Genomic DNA, 15,957 nt, shown 5'->3' with positions numbered 1-15,957 from the left:
GTTGGGCTCTTCTCCCATGTCTCTCGTCATGTCTCCTCTCTCCATGACGAGAGGAAATGGGCTTAAGCTGCATCAGGGGAGGTTTAGATTGGATATTAGGAAAAATTTCTTCACGGAAAGAGTGGTCAAGCATTGGAACAGGCTGCCCGGAGAGGTGGTGGAGTCACCATCCCTGGAAGTGTTCAAAAAATGGGTAGATGTGGCACTTTGGGGCATGGTTTAGTCTAGTCTACCCTTGATTGGTTTAGAGTAGACTTGGTAGTGTAGGTTAATGGTTGGACTGGATGATCTTAAAGGTCTTTTCCAACCTAAATGATTCTATGAACTTGAGCTCTCTTGGGCAAAACCTCCTGTTTCCTGAATGCTCTTTAACAGCCCTCGAGAGCAGCGCTGTGCCAGCGCAGTACCGACCTGGTGCCGTGAGCTTTGGCGGGTACAGCCTGGCATTGCCCTTGCGCATACCCTGGAAGGGGAAACTAAAGCAGGAGCTCAGGGGCTGGTTTTGCTCGCTCCACCACCCGGATGGGGCTCTGCTGTCCTCTGTCTCCTCAGATAACCCCTAGCTACTCCTGCACTTCCCAAACTGATGACAAGTCGTCAGCCCCTGGGATAAGGGAAGCATTTGGCTGGGTTCCTCCCAGCCTCGGCACACCCCGTCCACCATGGCTGGTGGCACGGGTGCTGCCCACCTTGGCACGAGGACCGCTGAAGGACTGCGAGGCCCTGCCAGACTATCCAGAACCTTGCTAATCTCTTCCATGTTCTTCTAATCATCCTTCTGAGACGAGTGTCTTGGTGGGTGAACAGAGAAGGCCGTGTTGGTTTTTGATCTTATTCTTTCAAGGTGTTTCTGACTTATTTTTTGACAATTTCAAGTACAAGGGGTTTGAGGTTTTTCTTTTGCATTGCTTTTGATTTTGTTCATATTTGCAGTAGATTGGCTGCTCCAGCAAAAGCCCTGTCATAAAATTTTCTGCATTTAGTTTGCTGCTAAATGTCTATTGTAGAGCTATTTGCCCCCGCCCCACCCCCCCCAAAAAAAAAATGCACACCACCATGGGAGAAGCCTTTAAACATAACCTGCAGCTGTTACCAGCTAGATGTACTTAATCACTGTGTTGAGTGGAGAAACTTCAGCTTAAACTGTACCAAGTTCAAACAATTTTATACATGGCATTAATAGGATGTAAAGTGTTACTGGTCCTACCAGCTTTTCCTCCGGAGCTCTGTGTTACATCGGGGCCCCCACTGGGTCTCTTTGGAAAAAGAAGTGGGAAAGGGGAAACCCTTGGGACCTTGTGGTGATTAAAGATACTGTCTTTGTCACAAAGAGTTTATGGTTTAGCCATGGAATAGGTGTTTGCTGAATAATTAAGTGTGCTGTGACCTGGCCTTGAGCAGACAGGCAGCATTTGAGGTGTGAAGAGAGATAAAAATCAATAAATACACCATTTGCCATTTACTCAGCCCAAACAAAATACTTCATCGAGACACTGGTGTTAGCTTTAAAAAGTCATAGCACAAATTACGGTTCCACTGCAATGTGTATGGCAAGGTTTTATGGCGTTCTGCTGGCCACAGTTACAGCTCATTTAAAACACTATGTCAGGGTGTTTTGTTACGATTGCCGCTGCTTTTCTTCCTCTCCTTATCACTGCTGCTATCATGTAATAGTCTGCGGACAGGGGTTTCTGCCACTCCATGTACAGTTGCTAAATGGGAAGAGGTGCATGGACTCTTCCAGCACCTACTCCACCTCAGCCAGCTGGTGAACTGGGAGTGGGGTTAAAGTTCTGCTCTTCTTCTTGCTGAGACAACGGCAAATCTTCCCCTTGGCTTTCCCTGTTTCTCACCTGCCGTCTCCCCCTCGCTTGTTGGTGTCTCTATCTGAAAAACTGATTGCATTGAATGTGGAGAGGAGCAACGAAATGAGAAACCCTTGACAGAGACGGGCTTAAAGCCTCTCAGTTCAGATAATCTCAGTCCGGTGGAGTTAGGAGTCTCACAGTAAAGCTTTGATTGTCTGGTTCAATATCCATCTCTCAGGCACGATTCTATGGAAAAACAGCTCCTTGGACCCATAAGTGTTACAAACACCTGATCAAGAGCATGTTTTTGGTAATTTGTGCTCAGCACCAGAGACTGCAGTTCCAGCTATCGCGGCAGACTGATCTAAAAGGATTTCCTGGTCTCTTGTGTAGGAATAAAAGAACCGGAGCACAGGGAAGATCAGACAAACCTTGTTTTGGATGCTTGCTCTATCACTGACCTCTCAGAAGTAATGGCTAGCTTTAATTTTACCTTCCAATTTCCTTTCTTAGTAGACTGAGTGTTTATAAAACTTTTCCAAGTGAGCTGCCGGGGTGTGCTCCCAAAAGACCATCTCTCTGGTGAATAATCGGCTGAAATTCTGATGAGAAAATCCTTTCACTGGGCAACAGCCTTCCGACTCAAATGCTGCATTATCAGCTCAAAATTATTCAGACAGATCTGAGGAATTTACTTTAGGCAGCTTAGGAGATAATTCAGTGCAGCAAGTTATCACGATTGATTTAAGTATTTAAGACTTATCCTAAAAACCTGCTTCACTCAATCCACCTCCTCACATGTTCCCATTGAAGCCCTCCTTTTCAGGTTAAAATGCAATCTGAGTGCAGCAAGCAATTTCCCATTCGCTGGCCAGGGGTAATTCTCTTCCATCCTCTGGGTGCGCGGGTGATGCAGTGTTTCGGAGGCAATAACCTTCCCAACAGATTGCCTCATTTTACACTTCATGGGACTTCAGCAAGCCCCACCGTGCCGCTCTGCTACAGCACCTTCTCCCTTAGGTCTGGGAAGGAGCATTTGTTTGAAATCACCAAGTTAGCATCACCGAGTCACCATCCCTGGAAGTGTTCAAAAAACGGGTAGATGTGGCACTTCGGGACATGGTTTAGTCTAGTCTACCCTTGATTGGTTTAGTGGTGGACTTCGTAGTGTAGGTTAATGGTTGGACTGGATGATCTTAAAGGGCTTTTCCAACCTAAACGATTCTATGATTCTATTCTATGAAACAGGAATTCTTTTTTTTTTTTTTTTTTTTTTTTTAAAAAGGACATTCAAAAGGCTAATGTTTCTTTGTGTGTGGAGTGATTAGGAACTGGTGCTCAGGAGTCCTGGCAGTGATCAGCAGGATGCACGCGCGCGTGCACGCACACGCGGGCTTGGAGAGAGCCCTCAGAAGTGCAATCCGTCACGGTGACATCTGACTCCCTGTTTCATCTTTTAGTCTGTCTGAAGTTCGTGTATGGCTGTGCGGAGTAGCTGCGTGTGTGTTTGCTTGTATAGCATAAATAGCCTTTTGCTGGGCTGCTTACAGGTGCACAATTATTCCTTAGAACCGACTGATAGTGGGTGGAATGAGAAAACCTCACAGGCATTTTTTTTTCCCCCTTTTTTTTTTCGCCCCTTCCTCATTGCACCGTATTCCTCACTGTATTCCCAAAGAGAATTTGTATTTCCCTCTGGATGCTGCCCTGAGAACAAACGCAGCTCATTCCAGTAGTGCCTTGTCTGGATGAACCCTCGGTCAGCACATCTGTTTCTCCACTGTCAAAAAGATGAGTTTTTTCACTGCACTTCAAGCAGGTCTCTTGTGCTAGAAACTTCCTGGCATCTCATCAGGATACTGCCTCTCTAAATCCTTTGAAATGTGATGCAAAATCAAGGCTCCAGTCCTATTAACCCCTTGTTCCTTCTCCCACTCCCTTTTTAACACTTTAAACTCATGAGTAACCCCCGCTCACAGTTTTAACTCATACTCCAGATAATCCTTAATGTGGCATTTAGCACTGCAATGAATTTCCCAGTTATTAGGATGTGGACAAGAGGTAGGACTTGAGAGATGAAATCACATGACAGGTAATGCGCAGGGTGAACTTTAGATCTGTGAGATGTGTGCAATATTAGTTCATTCTGTAGCTGAATGCGAGCACTATTGATATTTAATATCGTACCAGGAGGGATGAGTATTTGAAGGACAAGCATTCATAATTTGCCTTGACATTTGACATGATCAAGCAAGTAAAGGAATAACATTCTGTTTCTCCATTGTCAAAAAGATAATGAGTTTCATAACTATTGGTATTATGGGAAAAATACAGCCTATGTAGTGTAAAATGTGCGAAAGCTGCTACATATTCTTCTATAAATTGTGTATATCATGTTCTTTTGATGGCCCTATTCAAACACAGCATGCCTATCCTTTTTAATTTTCTGGTTTGCTGTGCAAGTCTCTAGCAAAAGAGACATTTTTTTGAAATGAAAAACTGTTTTCTTCAAATTATTTATAGAAAGAGCAGTGCTATCATCGAGTCTGTCTCATCATATCATTCTTGGGTATCAATTTCTAGGCTCAGATGACAAACCATAGCAGCTACTTTTCCAATAGCAGCATCTGGCTTCCTGGCAAACTCAAAATGCAGTTATCTGGAAAGCTTCAGAGTTGCTTCCGAGCACATTTTATTTATTAGAAAGCAGTTGTGTTGCTTTGCTTCCCATGACTGAGCCAAAGAATATTTAATATATTAAAAGGAATAATAGAATCGAGGCCAAGCTGTTGTCCCTCAAGTAGCAAGAGAACGGCAATATTTTTGCTTTAAGATGACCATTTCTTCAGCTCTGAAGGACAATCTGAAACTATTCACGCTGACTTCAGGTGGTCTTTTATAGGACTAAAGAAGAAATTCAGTCCTGTAACTCCTCAAACAAAATTCAAGTTCACCTTTTTCTAGACTCAACTCTCTGAAATGTGATGGTGACTTCTCTGCCAGCCTTCTCCTGCTGGAGGAAGCAGACCCTCCACACAGAGGGGGGTCCTCAGAGGTGAACGACCTACGTCTTTGCAATATATAATGAATGATAATAGAAGGAAAAGGTGGGTTGGTGGGTCAGGTACCGTACCAGCCCTCAGAAGAAGTGAATTCAGCCTTTGTTTTGCCACAGAATTTATGAGCTCGGCAAGTCATTTGGATCCAGCTCTGCAAAGGTCTCCTAATGTAGTTTGGTAGGTATCATGCTAACCTGCAAGATCTGATCCAAGATATATGAAAATATAGTTCCAGGAACAACTTTAATATTACTCCTTCTTAAATATACCTGTGACATAACTGATACCTTCCGCCATGTCCCATATTCTTGCAAGGTTCTTTGCTCAGGCTGGAGATCTTTGCACTTGTGGAGCTCTGCTGCTAATCTGGTGAGTTGAATCGAATCCCACCACTGCCCTGTATATAAAAGGAGATCATCTGACACTGTACAAAATGGATGAAACCTTTCTCCGGTTCTTCATACATATCATCATCTGAAGGAAATGATTAAGGATTTTTTTTTTCCTAATATCAGCATTGAATTAGATAGCAAAGATATCAAGACCCATAGGAGATGACAATAGTCAATTATATAGATGTCCTTATAGCTTTCGGACGTTCCTAGATGCTAAAATTCATTATCACCAGCATAGACCTAAAAGCTGAGAAAGGACAAGGGAGGATGAAGTATCGGTTCCAGGCTTTGATGATGGTTAGACTATATCTACATCAAAAGCTCCATTTAACTGAAGTGATTATTTTCATTCTGAGAAAGAACTCTCTTGAGTTTTTCTTGAGCAATTTCCAAAAGTCTCTCTTAGTGAAATTCTAGTATTATTTTTCTAGATAGATTTTTTTTTTTTTTTTAAAAAAAGGGTAATTATTAAAGTTAATGCGTTTGACACTTAGCAGCAGAAGCAGTAATGCTAAATGGTAACATCTTGCAGTTTTCTTCTGATACCGGTGGTGTCTCTGGGGCAGGATTTTATTAGTGACAGCTCTCACTGAATTCAGTTAAAGCCAAAGTTTCATCTCCAAAGCAACTGCTATTCAGTTCAGAAATAAAATGATCAGGCACAGGATTTCACTTAAAGCTTTGAACATCAACATCAAGGAATCAAAACAATTCTGTTTCAAGTTTCTGTTTCTCCAGTGTAAAAAAATATTTCTGGGTTTGGACACTCGCCCTTGCACAGTGTCGTCTGGGGGGGGGGGGGTGGGCTGAATTGCAGGGAGAAGCTGTGGGGCTTTCTCTTGTCATTGTCGTGAGCTTCTGCCTCTGGTCTGAGCTCAGAACAATTGGGTCCTAATTCTGATTGAGGACGGAGGATGCTACTGCATTGCAAAACACCCTGCCAAGGCTGCTTCACTGCTACATTCAATGGCAGCATTATATGGCTGTATTATGAGCAAAGTCTGCAAATCAAAGGTTACACGATGGGCAACCTTTACTACATATAGAAGGTCAGATAGCTTTCGCATTTCAGAAAAGACTACATGCTTTTTTGCTATTGAGGAGCATAAGCACTTTTGCCTTCCTTCCGCCACGAATGGAGATTATTCAATGGTTGGATTTAATGAATTCAAAATCCTTAGAAAATCACTAGAGCCAGACATCAATGTAAAATACTCCACCAGCTTTCAGTAGTGGAATATAATATTAGCTCTCCCACAATCTACTTCATGCATTTCAAAAGAATAGAGAACATTTTTAAACTAAAGAAGATAGCTTGGGCAGAAAATGATTGTCTGCCTTGGATGCTTCTCTGTAACCCTTTAGGAGCCCGAGTTATTTCTCACAGGGCAGTAGAAACAGAAACAGACGTTTTCTTCGCAAAAATGCAGGGGGAGGAAGGGGAGCAAGAGATTTCATTACTAAATTCTGTTAATGTACTTGTACCTTGCACAATCAATAGGACTGCACGCGAGGGCTGCCGCAGGGCTGTGGCTCCCAGCCCATGGAAAACCCTGCAGTTGCGTGTCCCCTTTCTGCTGGCGGAGGCTGCTGAGAGCCCACCGGACCAGCCGCCGTTCATCCCGTCTCCTGGTGCACGTCTGGACTGGGAGCACTTGAGGAGGGCATTTCTGTGCCGAGTGGGAACCCTGCGCTGGTTACAGCCCACCCAGCCCTTCCCCTGCTCCTTGCTGGGGAGAGCCAGCCGTAAGCAGCTCTCGCAGCCAATACAGGAATAGAAATAAATAATATTAATTAAGGCTGGAAAGGTTTAAAAAGCTATGGAAATAGCTTCGTTCCCACTGTTTCAGTATCTCATTTTCCCGCTGTGTCCAAACCCCCAAAGCCCAGAGGTACAAACATATATTTTAAATGAGAAGTTTGTTGAACCTCATTAAACTTAAATGCTCGATCCAGTTTTTCTGAACGAGGCTGCACTCTGCTTTTGAGTTTACCTGACTTCATTCTTCCATCCCTAATGGAGACATTCATTTAGAAGGTGATTTTTGCAAAGGCGCTGATAGCCCTACAAACTACAACTGAAAAGCAAAGCATAATTTACATGCTTAAACCAAGCACCTAACTTTGGAGCTCTTCTATGTTTATAGGCTTCAGTCTGAGCGATTTGCCGAGGTCCCTGTGAAATAAAGACCAGCTTTTAATTTGCCTTTGCTTTTTGCTTTCCCAGTTTTTCTGAAAAGGACGAGCAGCTGAAAAGCATCTCTGCGTTGGTATGCCGTGCAGTGGAGTCACACAAGCACCTGCAGCCATCCACGCACTGCTTGGGAAGAGCGCAGTATTTCTCGAGGTTTGTAGCTCTTGTCCTCCCACTCCCTAATTCATATACATAAAAGTGGTGCGCTGCCACATTCCCTCCACACAAATGCATTAGCTGATCAGGAAGGCTTCCCATTCATCTGCCTTGTCACTCGCATGAGGTGGAGGCAGGACCGACTTGTCAACTCACAGTGATGGGAGTCAGGGGTGGAAGGCAGGATAACACGATAAAAAATGGTGTAGCTATTTCTCCCCTTGGTTTTTCCAAAGGAAAATATTTTCGGGTGCTGGATTCTCTCCATCCCCTTCCAAACAGGAGAAAGCCAGCAACCCAAACACTTGCCTACAACCTCCTTGCGTGACTAATTGCGGGGCTGCGGGAGGAAATCACGGCTAAACCCGCACGTCGGCTCTGCCGTGGCTCCCCAACAGCGCGGGCACTCTCCTCGGGAATCGCGACACCGTTCGCCCGCGGGCCCCATTTTTAGGGTGATTTCCAGGGCCCCCTGCGCAGCAGCGGGCGGGTGTGCGCAGCCCACCCCGGGGAGAGCGGCGAAGGCGCCCAGCTCCGCACCCGCCGGCTGGGCAGCACCGTCCCGCTCTCCAGCCCCGGGCTGCGGCCGGGCACGGTGCTGCGGGTCGAGAGCCGGGCCCGCACACGCTCGCCCCTTCGGCCCCCGTGAAGTCGCCGCTTGAGCCGCCGCCCGGCAGCGCCCGCCGGGAGCGAAGGCACGAAGCGATGGCCGAGCCGCGCCGGGGGGCCGGGACCGGGGCGGGGGCGGGGGGGGGGCGCGGCGGGGGTCGGGCGGCTCTGCCTCCCCCCCCCCCCCCGCCCGGGACCCCGCGGCCGGGCCCCTCCCCGCTCCCTCCCGCGGCCGGGGCGGGGCGGCGGGGCGCGGCTGGCGGCGGAGCCCGGCCCCGCGGCGGCGGGCGGCTCCCCCCGCCTGGCCCGTCCCCCCCGTCGCCCCCGCCGCCTCCGCCCCCCGCCCCGTGACTCGGCTGCCTCCCGCGGGCGGCGGCTGCCGGGCGGTGTCGTGCGGCCCCCCGCGCCCGTGCGGGGACTATGAAGCACCATGGTGTGGTGTGACCGTGGCGTCCAGATGCTGCTGACCACGGTGGGCGCCTTCGCCGCCTTCAGCCTCATGGCCATCGCCATCGGCACCGACTACTGGCTCTACTCCAGCGCCCACATCTGCAACGGCACCAACATCACGGCGGACGAGGCGCAGGGGCCGCCGCGGCGGGCGCGGGGCGACCTCACGCACTCGGGGCTCTGGAGGATTTGCTGCCTCGAAGGTACCGGGGGCCGCGCCGCGCCGGGCCGGGCCGGGGGGGAGCAACTTCCCGGGGGGAGCGGCTGCGCGGCCGGGGCCGCCGGGCTGAGCCCAGCCGGAGCCGGAGCCGGAGCCGGAGCCGCGCCGCTGGCTCGGACGCGGCCGAGGAGGAGGATGGCGTTACCCTGGCAACCGGCATCTCCGAGATTGCCATGGGAACCGGGCGGCGGGATGCGGAGCTCTGCCCGGCGGAGCTCTGCCCAGGGGGGCGACCTCGCTCCGCGGCTCCCCCACCCCACCCGGCGGGGGCTGAGGGACCCCGGGGCTTCAGGGCTTTGGGGGGCTCCTGGCGGGTTCGGGGCTTTTCGGGGCGCATCTGAGTCCGCCAGGCTTCGGGGCTGGGGACCCCGCCGGGGCTTTGGGCTCAGGGGCTTTGGGGCTCAGCCACAGCTCCCGGGCAGGACAGCAGAAACCCAAGTTCCTCCCCGTCTACCCTCAGACAGAGACACCAGGAACCTGGGTGAAGATGTGGTTGCTACTGTTCGGGTGCTTCGGTGTGGACTCGGGGTTACTTAATACAGCCCAAGGGTCAGGCTGAATGATGTTAACAAATCAAACGCTGCACGTTTTAGAGGCTGGCATGGGTAGCAGGGCGCTCCGTTCCCCGCAGAGGCCAAACATGTGGCTCCCTCTCTGAAAATGGAGTTGTAGAGAAGGCGCGGCGGGTAACTAGCGGGACAAAGAAACACATGGGTGTTCAGAGGCTTTGGCGTAGCAGGTCGGAAAACCCAGATGGGAAACAACATCTGTCAGCCGAGCGCACGGAGCTCTGGCCGTGGGAAATCAGCGCATCCCCAGGAAAGGGGCACACGCCGCGGGCAGGCGCCAGGGCCACGGTGGCTCTGAACCCCCTCACCTGCCGGGTCCGTTCCCACCGCGCGAGCAGCTCACGGAGCCTCAGTGATGCCAGGTAAAAGGGAGAGCGTAGAGGAAAGCAGTTGACTTTTGCTGAGCTGCTTTGTGGCTCGTGGGGGTGGGAGGTACGCCGGAGTCTTTCTTCCCACAGTAATGCACTTGGCATATCGGCTTCGGTGCACCTAATTCCATCAGCACAACTTAGCACACATGAACTTTACAAACCTGGTTTCCTGCGTTATTTTAATTGACAGACAGCTCAGCCCAGACGAGCCCAGCTATAGTTCAGAGTCTAGCAGCGGTATTCGGAGGGTTTCTTCTCCCCAGAAGAGGCTGTGGCACAGTAGAAGCACCTCATCCTCACGTCTGTTCTCATCTTCTCCTTTTGCTAACAATTCAAGGCTACAGTGTAACATCGTTTTTCTCTTAAAATATGAGATTCCCTACCTAATCGTAGTATACATACATAGAAAATATTTTTTAGACAATGAAGAGAGAAAGAATTACTGAAATGTGGTTTACGGGTAATAATAATGCTTGGCTTTGTAACTCCTAAAGGAAATGTAACTCTCGGTACGGGCTTTTATGACACCTGGAAAATGCGGGCTTGTGTCTGAGAGCTCCTGAGTTTGCCTGAGAGATGCTGAGCATCCTCCACTTGAACCAGATCTTGTGATCTTCGCTGAGCTCGTTCTAGTGTCTTCAGCCTCCGTTTTCCATGGAAAATAAGTTTGTCTGCATCTTGCGGGAGTTGCTGAGCGTGCTCTGCTAGACTGGGCCTGTCGTCTCCTCGAGAAATTCCTGGGTTTCCCAAAGTCAGGATTTCTGCATGGTCTTCCAGGAATGTCATTCATAGAAATGTAGTGCAGCTTTGGCTGAAACTGGTGGAATTTTTCCGTAGATTTAAATTAGGCTTAAGTAAGGACTTGGTTAAAAAAAAAGAAGTCAGCGAAGTCGTGAGAGATGGGCAGCATTGCAAACAGTGCCCAGTAATGCTGGCTGATCTCCGGTCTCACTGCATCACCGGGGCCAGCACCAGCGCTTCCTGAGCAGATTTTATTTGCAAGGGTATTTGCTGAAAAATTACACCCAGCAGTTGTGTGCAAGTGACCTTTGAATCCTCATCAATTCCGGGGACAAAAAAAGCATTTCATGTGACCCACCTATCCAACGGCAATTGAGCTTTTCTGCTCAAAATTCAAATGCTCATAATCAAATTACAAAGTTACAAAATTTAAAGTTGTCAAATATGTGCTAAGAATGGACAATTTGAGAAAACTGTCATCTGTTCACAGATATGAGGAACAGAGACTACATTCTCTCCTACATTTTCAGTATGTTCTGTCTTTGTAGGATAAAATCTACAGATACATTAAATTATTCATGTTTTAAGCCATATCATGGGACTTTGATTTCGACATGGAAAGGTTCCTTTGTTTCATAAAATAATAAAACCATTTCTAGAAGCTGATTTAAAACACCACCACCACCCCCCTTGATTGTTTCAGAGCGTCACTCATTCGGAGTGATGGGTCTTTTAGTAAAATCAACATAATAGTTGCAACTCTGAGGAGATACACAGCAAGAAAACAATTTCGGTTATAGATTTTTATATGTGATTAAACGGTCTGGCTTCAAACCTATTTTTAAAACTCTTTTTGTGTTTTGGAGTAATAATTATAAAAACCTAGTTAATTTATTTTAATGGTCTAAAGCACCATTTCACTCTTATCTCAAAAAGACAAATCTAAGACGTGAACATGCAAAAGCTGAAAATACCTTGAACAGCCTCTCAACTTGCTTTTGCCATGAATAAAGCATTTAGTGGAGTAAATTTCAGGTCAACCGAAATTTTCCATTAAAATGTTTCTCAGCTATATCCAGAAAAGAACCTGTATGCTGGATTTTGAGCAGTCACCTGTTCAGTATCCTAAATTCCAAGATTTCAAACAAAATTGCTGAAACTGAATAGAAAGAATAACCTTCTAACCAAATTATTAGGTGTTCCTCAATGTTTTCCTGTTTTTCTTCTTCGGGACAGCATTTTACAACGAATTAACAGCGTAATGATAACTGGAATGATACAGTTTAGGGATCCAGCATATTATCTTTGTTTGGAGCTGCAGTTGTCTTGGGGATGAAATCATCTTTCAGTACTAGTAGTTGATACTACTATGGAGCTTAGTCACTCAAGAAGTAGCGTTAATGATACATCAGTCAAACTCATGCCTGTATAATCCCAATTTTGTTCTTTTAGCGTGTTTGTCAAAGGTGGAGGTAGGAGGCTCATTGAGTGGATTTTAAACAATAGCAGTATTTCTGCATAGATTTTTAAAACTTATATCCAAGGTAATTGCCTTAGGTAGGAAACTGTTTAAAATAATTCTTGGTGTGAATGTGCGTATGGCAGAAGTGGGTGCTATTCGACTCAGCCTCTGCAGTAAAATGGCCCAGGGGCTCTCTGGCAAAGCTCGTTTTTGGTTTTCCAGGGCCACGGCATCTACAATAACTGCAGTTTTGACAGCTAAAGTTAAACGATCGCTGGGAGTAAGAGATTTCTGATGAAGCCCCCATGCAGCCATCCTGGCCACACCTGAAATCTGCACCCCAACCCACAAATTAATAACAAGAGCAAATCAGCCCCTTGTCAAGGGACTGCCCTTACGTCCTGTGTCCACACTCGAGCTACAGTAGTTGTCACAAGCTGTGGGTCCCTGTCAAGGTGGTAAAGACCAGACTCTTGCAAACACAGCAGATGCTGTGTCTTACAAATAATCCTTTCATGGTCAAGCTAACCTGAGAAAGAGAGATTAAACCACCATCATTTTCCAGCAGCCCCTATTCCTATGGTAAATGTGCAGTGCAACTATTGTAAGCCTTGCACAGTCTTAGTCACAAGGAGGACCTACTATTAAATTATTTGCCTGGAAGAAAAAAAAAAAGATTTTTAAAACACTGCTTTATCCACTGAAACTGCTTATCCTGGTGAACAATGGTGCTGAAGTTAATAGGACGTTTCACAATAGAGAGCTCTACAGACCCTGTGACATCAAGATATGAAATCAAGTAATGTACTTGTAATTTAAATTTATTCAAAGAGTATTTTATTAAACACTTCAGCATATGAATGTCTTTGAACCCATGTGTCCACTGCTTTCAGTATTCCCTGTTTGCCATTTACTTTTCAAGTGGTGCAATTGGTTATTTAGTTCACATGGAACCATGTGTCCTTCCTGACTGGGTAGCTGGAACATTTGTAATTGGGAGGAAGGACCGAGTAAATCATTTATGACTTGAAAATTTGCACAAATGCACATTTGCACAATTATTTGCAAGTCTTCCGGCTCGGATGAATGCACACAAACATGGGAACTGCAGCACGCGCATGCGCTGCTTCCATGGATACTCTTGAAAACAAAATAAAAATGCTTATACAAATGTTTGAAGCAAGCAAATAAAGGAAGGCTGCCATCCATCAAGACTGCAAATTCATAGCTCATCCAAAAAGAATGAATATTCTTTAGTATTCTGAAAGCAATGCTATGAAGTCCTAGCACCACCGCTATTTGTAATAAACTAAATACAATGCAGACGTTATATTCCAATGCTATTGCCAAAGTTTTATTTGTCAAAGAGCAAATGTGACATCACTTTGATAGCAGATGTGACCTGCCGTGGAGGTTAGCTCCACAGGCACATTCAGAGCACATGAGTACAGGCACGTGAGCCTGTATTCACACTCTGAAGGAAGATAGCTGCAAATGGCGAACACACAAGTGGGTGTCTCTGCTATGACAGACTCCCTCTGTGTATGCTGTTTCTTGGACAAATTGTACGTATTTTGTGCATGCTTTATAGGTCCTGAAGAGTGAACTTTCATCCACGAATCTTTCAAAGCAAATGTAAACACTTTAGAGAAGGACTTTTCTGAGATTCAGCCCATGTTTTCTTTCTTTCTTTCCATACATCCTTCTCATACCATCTCCGTTTCCTTGGTAAAACATGTGCTGTTGGGAAAGTGCCTGTGCTGCGCTCGTTGTTTTTAAAAGCGATTCTCAGAGCTCCAGCATCATCTTTGCACCAGTGTTTGAAGCAGCGCAGTTTTGTCAGCAGTTGATGGAGTGATTTTTGACAGCCTTTTTAGGTCAATTTTTTTCAAGAGCGTTCCATTTGCTAGAGAGAGTTTCTGAATTTGGAGCAATCTTTAGGGATGCCGAGTTCAATCTCTTCGAAATATTATCCGTAGTCTAACATATTTTAAAATACGGAGAAATTTTGTGCTGGAGAACTGTCAGCAGAAGATGGGTTAAGGCATTATCTATTCTTTTCTCAAATAAAAAAAGCACAGATCTCCTAAATGCACTTCTTTGAACATTTGTAACAGAGGTTCTCAAATGACTGTATTGATGGAACAAAACATCCATTCTTCCTGAGACACCCTGTGAAACAGGGGTCTGAAGCTAATTGACTGAATATATGTCGCTTTAATGAATTAGTTTGCTTTCTTGAACTCGATCTACTCCATAGCCAGTAGGGAGCTATCAGGCTACACGAGGGTTTTCGTTTTTTCTCCATGGCTCTCAGCACGTCAGATATCCCAATGCAAAACTTGGAACCCAAAGACTTTCTGTGCGTTAGAGATACTCCCCGAAGGCTGTAAACCAATGAAAGCACATTTGTAATCCAGCTGTAAAGCTTCTTCATCTGTACAAGATGTAATGTGGATAATATTAAGCTTACCTAGGTTTCAGAAATGTTATATGGAAAGAGTCAAGGATGCATTGCGTTATGCAAATAAGAAACCTGTGGCTGTGTTGTGCTATAGTTACTTTTTTATTCTGTATATAATTATACTGCATATTGTAGGTGGTTGACAGATGGCATTTGTGGTAGTATCTGTCAGAGCCATAGGAAGTCAGTTTGGGGTTCTCGGGGACCTTTGCAATGTAATCTTTGGGCTTCTTCCAGCTGCCATTACCTTTAACTGACCCTCTGCCATGGGCTTTTATTACTGGTTTTAGATACTGGCAGGAGCTCGTAGCCGTTGCGCCTTGCCGGGGCTTGCCCTGCCTTCTGGCAGCTCTACAGACCCTGGCCAGTGTGAACTGGTAAAACAGGCAAATATCACGATGTATTTCTTTGTTCCTGTAAAATTTCAACACAGTAATTATTTCTCCCATGGATCCCGTCCCATTCGCTGGGCCACTCTGTGTTACTGCTGCCCAGATCGTGCTGTCCAAGCTGTAGTTTTGGTCACAGTCTTGCCAAGTGCAAAACACATGAACCTCCTTAAAAAGCTGGGGGAGAAGGAGTGTATATCTGATATCTCCATTCTGTAGCCTTGTGTATCTTTACAGAAACAGAGAAAAAAAGAGAAAAAATATTAGGAGTGGCTAGTGCTTTCATCTCATTTTTAATTCTTTTGATGCAGTAGGAGTAGTTAGGTACTGAATGCAATTTGAAGTCTGTTATTAATGCCTCTCAGCATCCAGATATTTAGTTGGTGTCTGTGTGGTTTGTGTGTCAAAGAGCTGAGCAATAATTTCTACATCCCCAAACTGGAAATGGAGAGGGAGGAGGATGGGCTTGTCGGTCTGGGCTTCACTAGGTTTCCTGCCTGATTTGGGGCCAGTTACTTTATCTTTCTGCCCCCATTAGGAGGGGTAACTGTGCTTTCTTCCCACCCACTAATAATAAAAGCGAAAGGAAGATGTGGAGAAACTGGAACACAGTGATAGGGATGCCCGGCTCAGAGAAGGTGTATGAGCACTACTTTAACTGGGTTTGAAGCATTTTTCTTGCAACTTATGTTTTATATGTACAATATTTTGTCTTTAAGCATGTCTTCCTTGAGGGACAGGATTAAGTCTTCTTCTCCACCTACGTAAATTTAAACTGCTTTCTAGGAAGGTGGTGGAATTATGCCAATATGAAGCCAATATAAGAGAAGGGATGGTAGATCTGTCCCTTCAGTTGGACCTTTTCCTGATGGTCCCTCTTTTCTGAGCCAAGACTCATCTCAGGAAATAAATCATACTCTCAAACTGAAAAACTGGTCCTGCTTCCAAACATTACTTTTTGCTGATCTTCATTTTAGATTTCTGTTTACTGGTATTTATTATGTTGCAGACTTACGGTTCAGCATCCAAATTCTTACCGACAGATGGCAAGGCAGGATGCACAGGACTAG

At 46.1% G+C, this 15,957-nt stretch overlaps 1 protein-coding gene across 1 annotated transcript in view; it reads left to right on the top strand.

Moving 5' to 3' along the window:
* The first annotated feature begins 8,651 nt into the window (after positions 1-8,651).
* Positions 8,652-15,957, top strand: part of CACNG4 (calcium voltage-gated channel auxiliary subunit gamma 4) — a 39,799-nt gene continuing 32,493 nt past the window's right edge. Inside the window, exon 1 of the mRNA XM_075719962.1 lies at positions 8,652-8,874. Coding sequence (XP_075576077.1) covers positions 8,652-8,874 — 223 coding nt within the window. The remainder of the gene's footprint in view (positions 8,875-15,957) is intronic.

The sequence above is a fragment of the Pelecanus crispus genome, chromosome 12, assembly GCF_030463565.1.
Source record: "Pelecanus crispus isolate bPelCri1 chromosome 12, bPelCri1.pri, whole genome shotgun sequence".
In the NCBI taxonomy this organism is placed as follows: Eukaryota; Metazoa; Chordata; class Aves; order Pelecaniformes; family Pelecanidae; genus Pelecanus; species Pelecanus crispus.
This window is presented reverse-complemented; position numbering and strand designations above follow the sequence as displayed.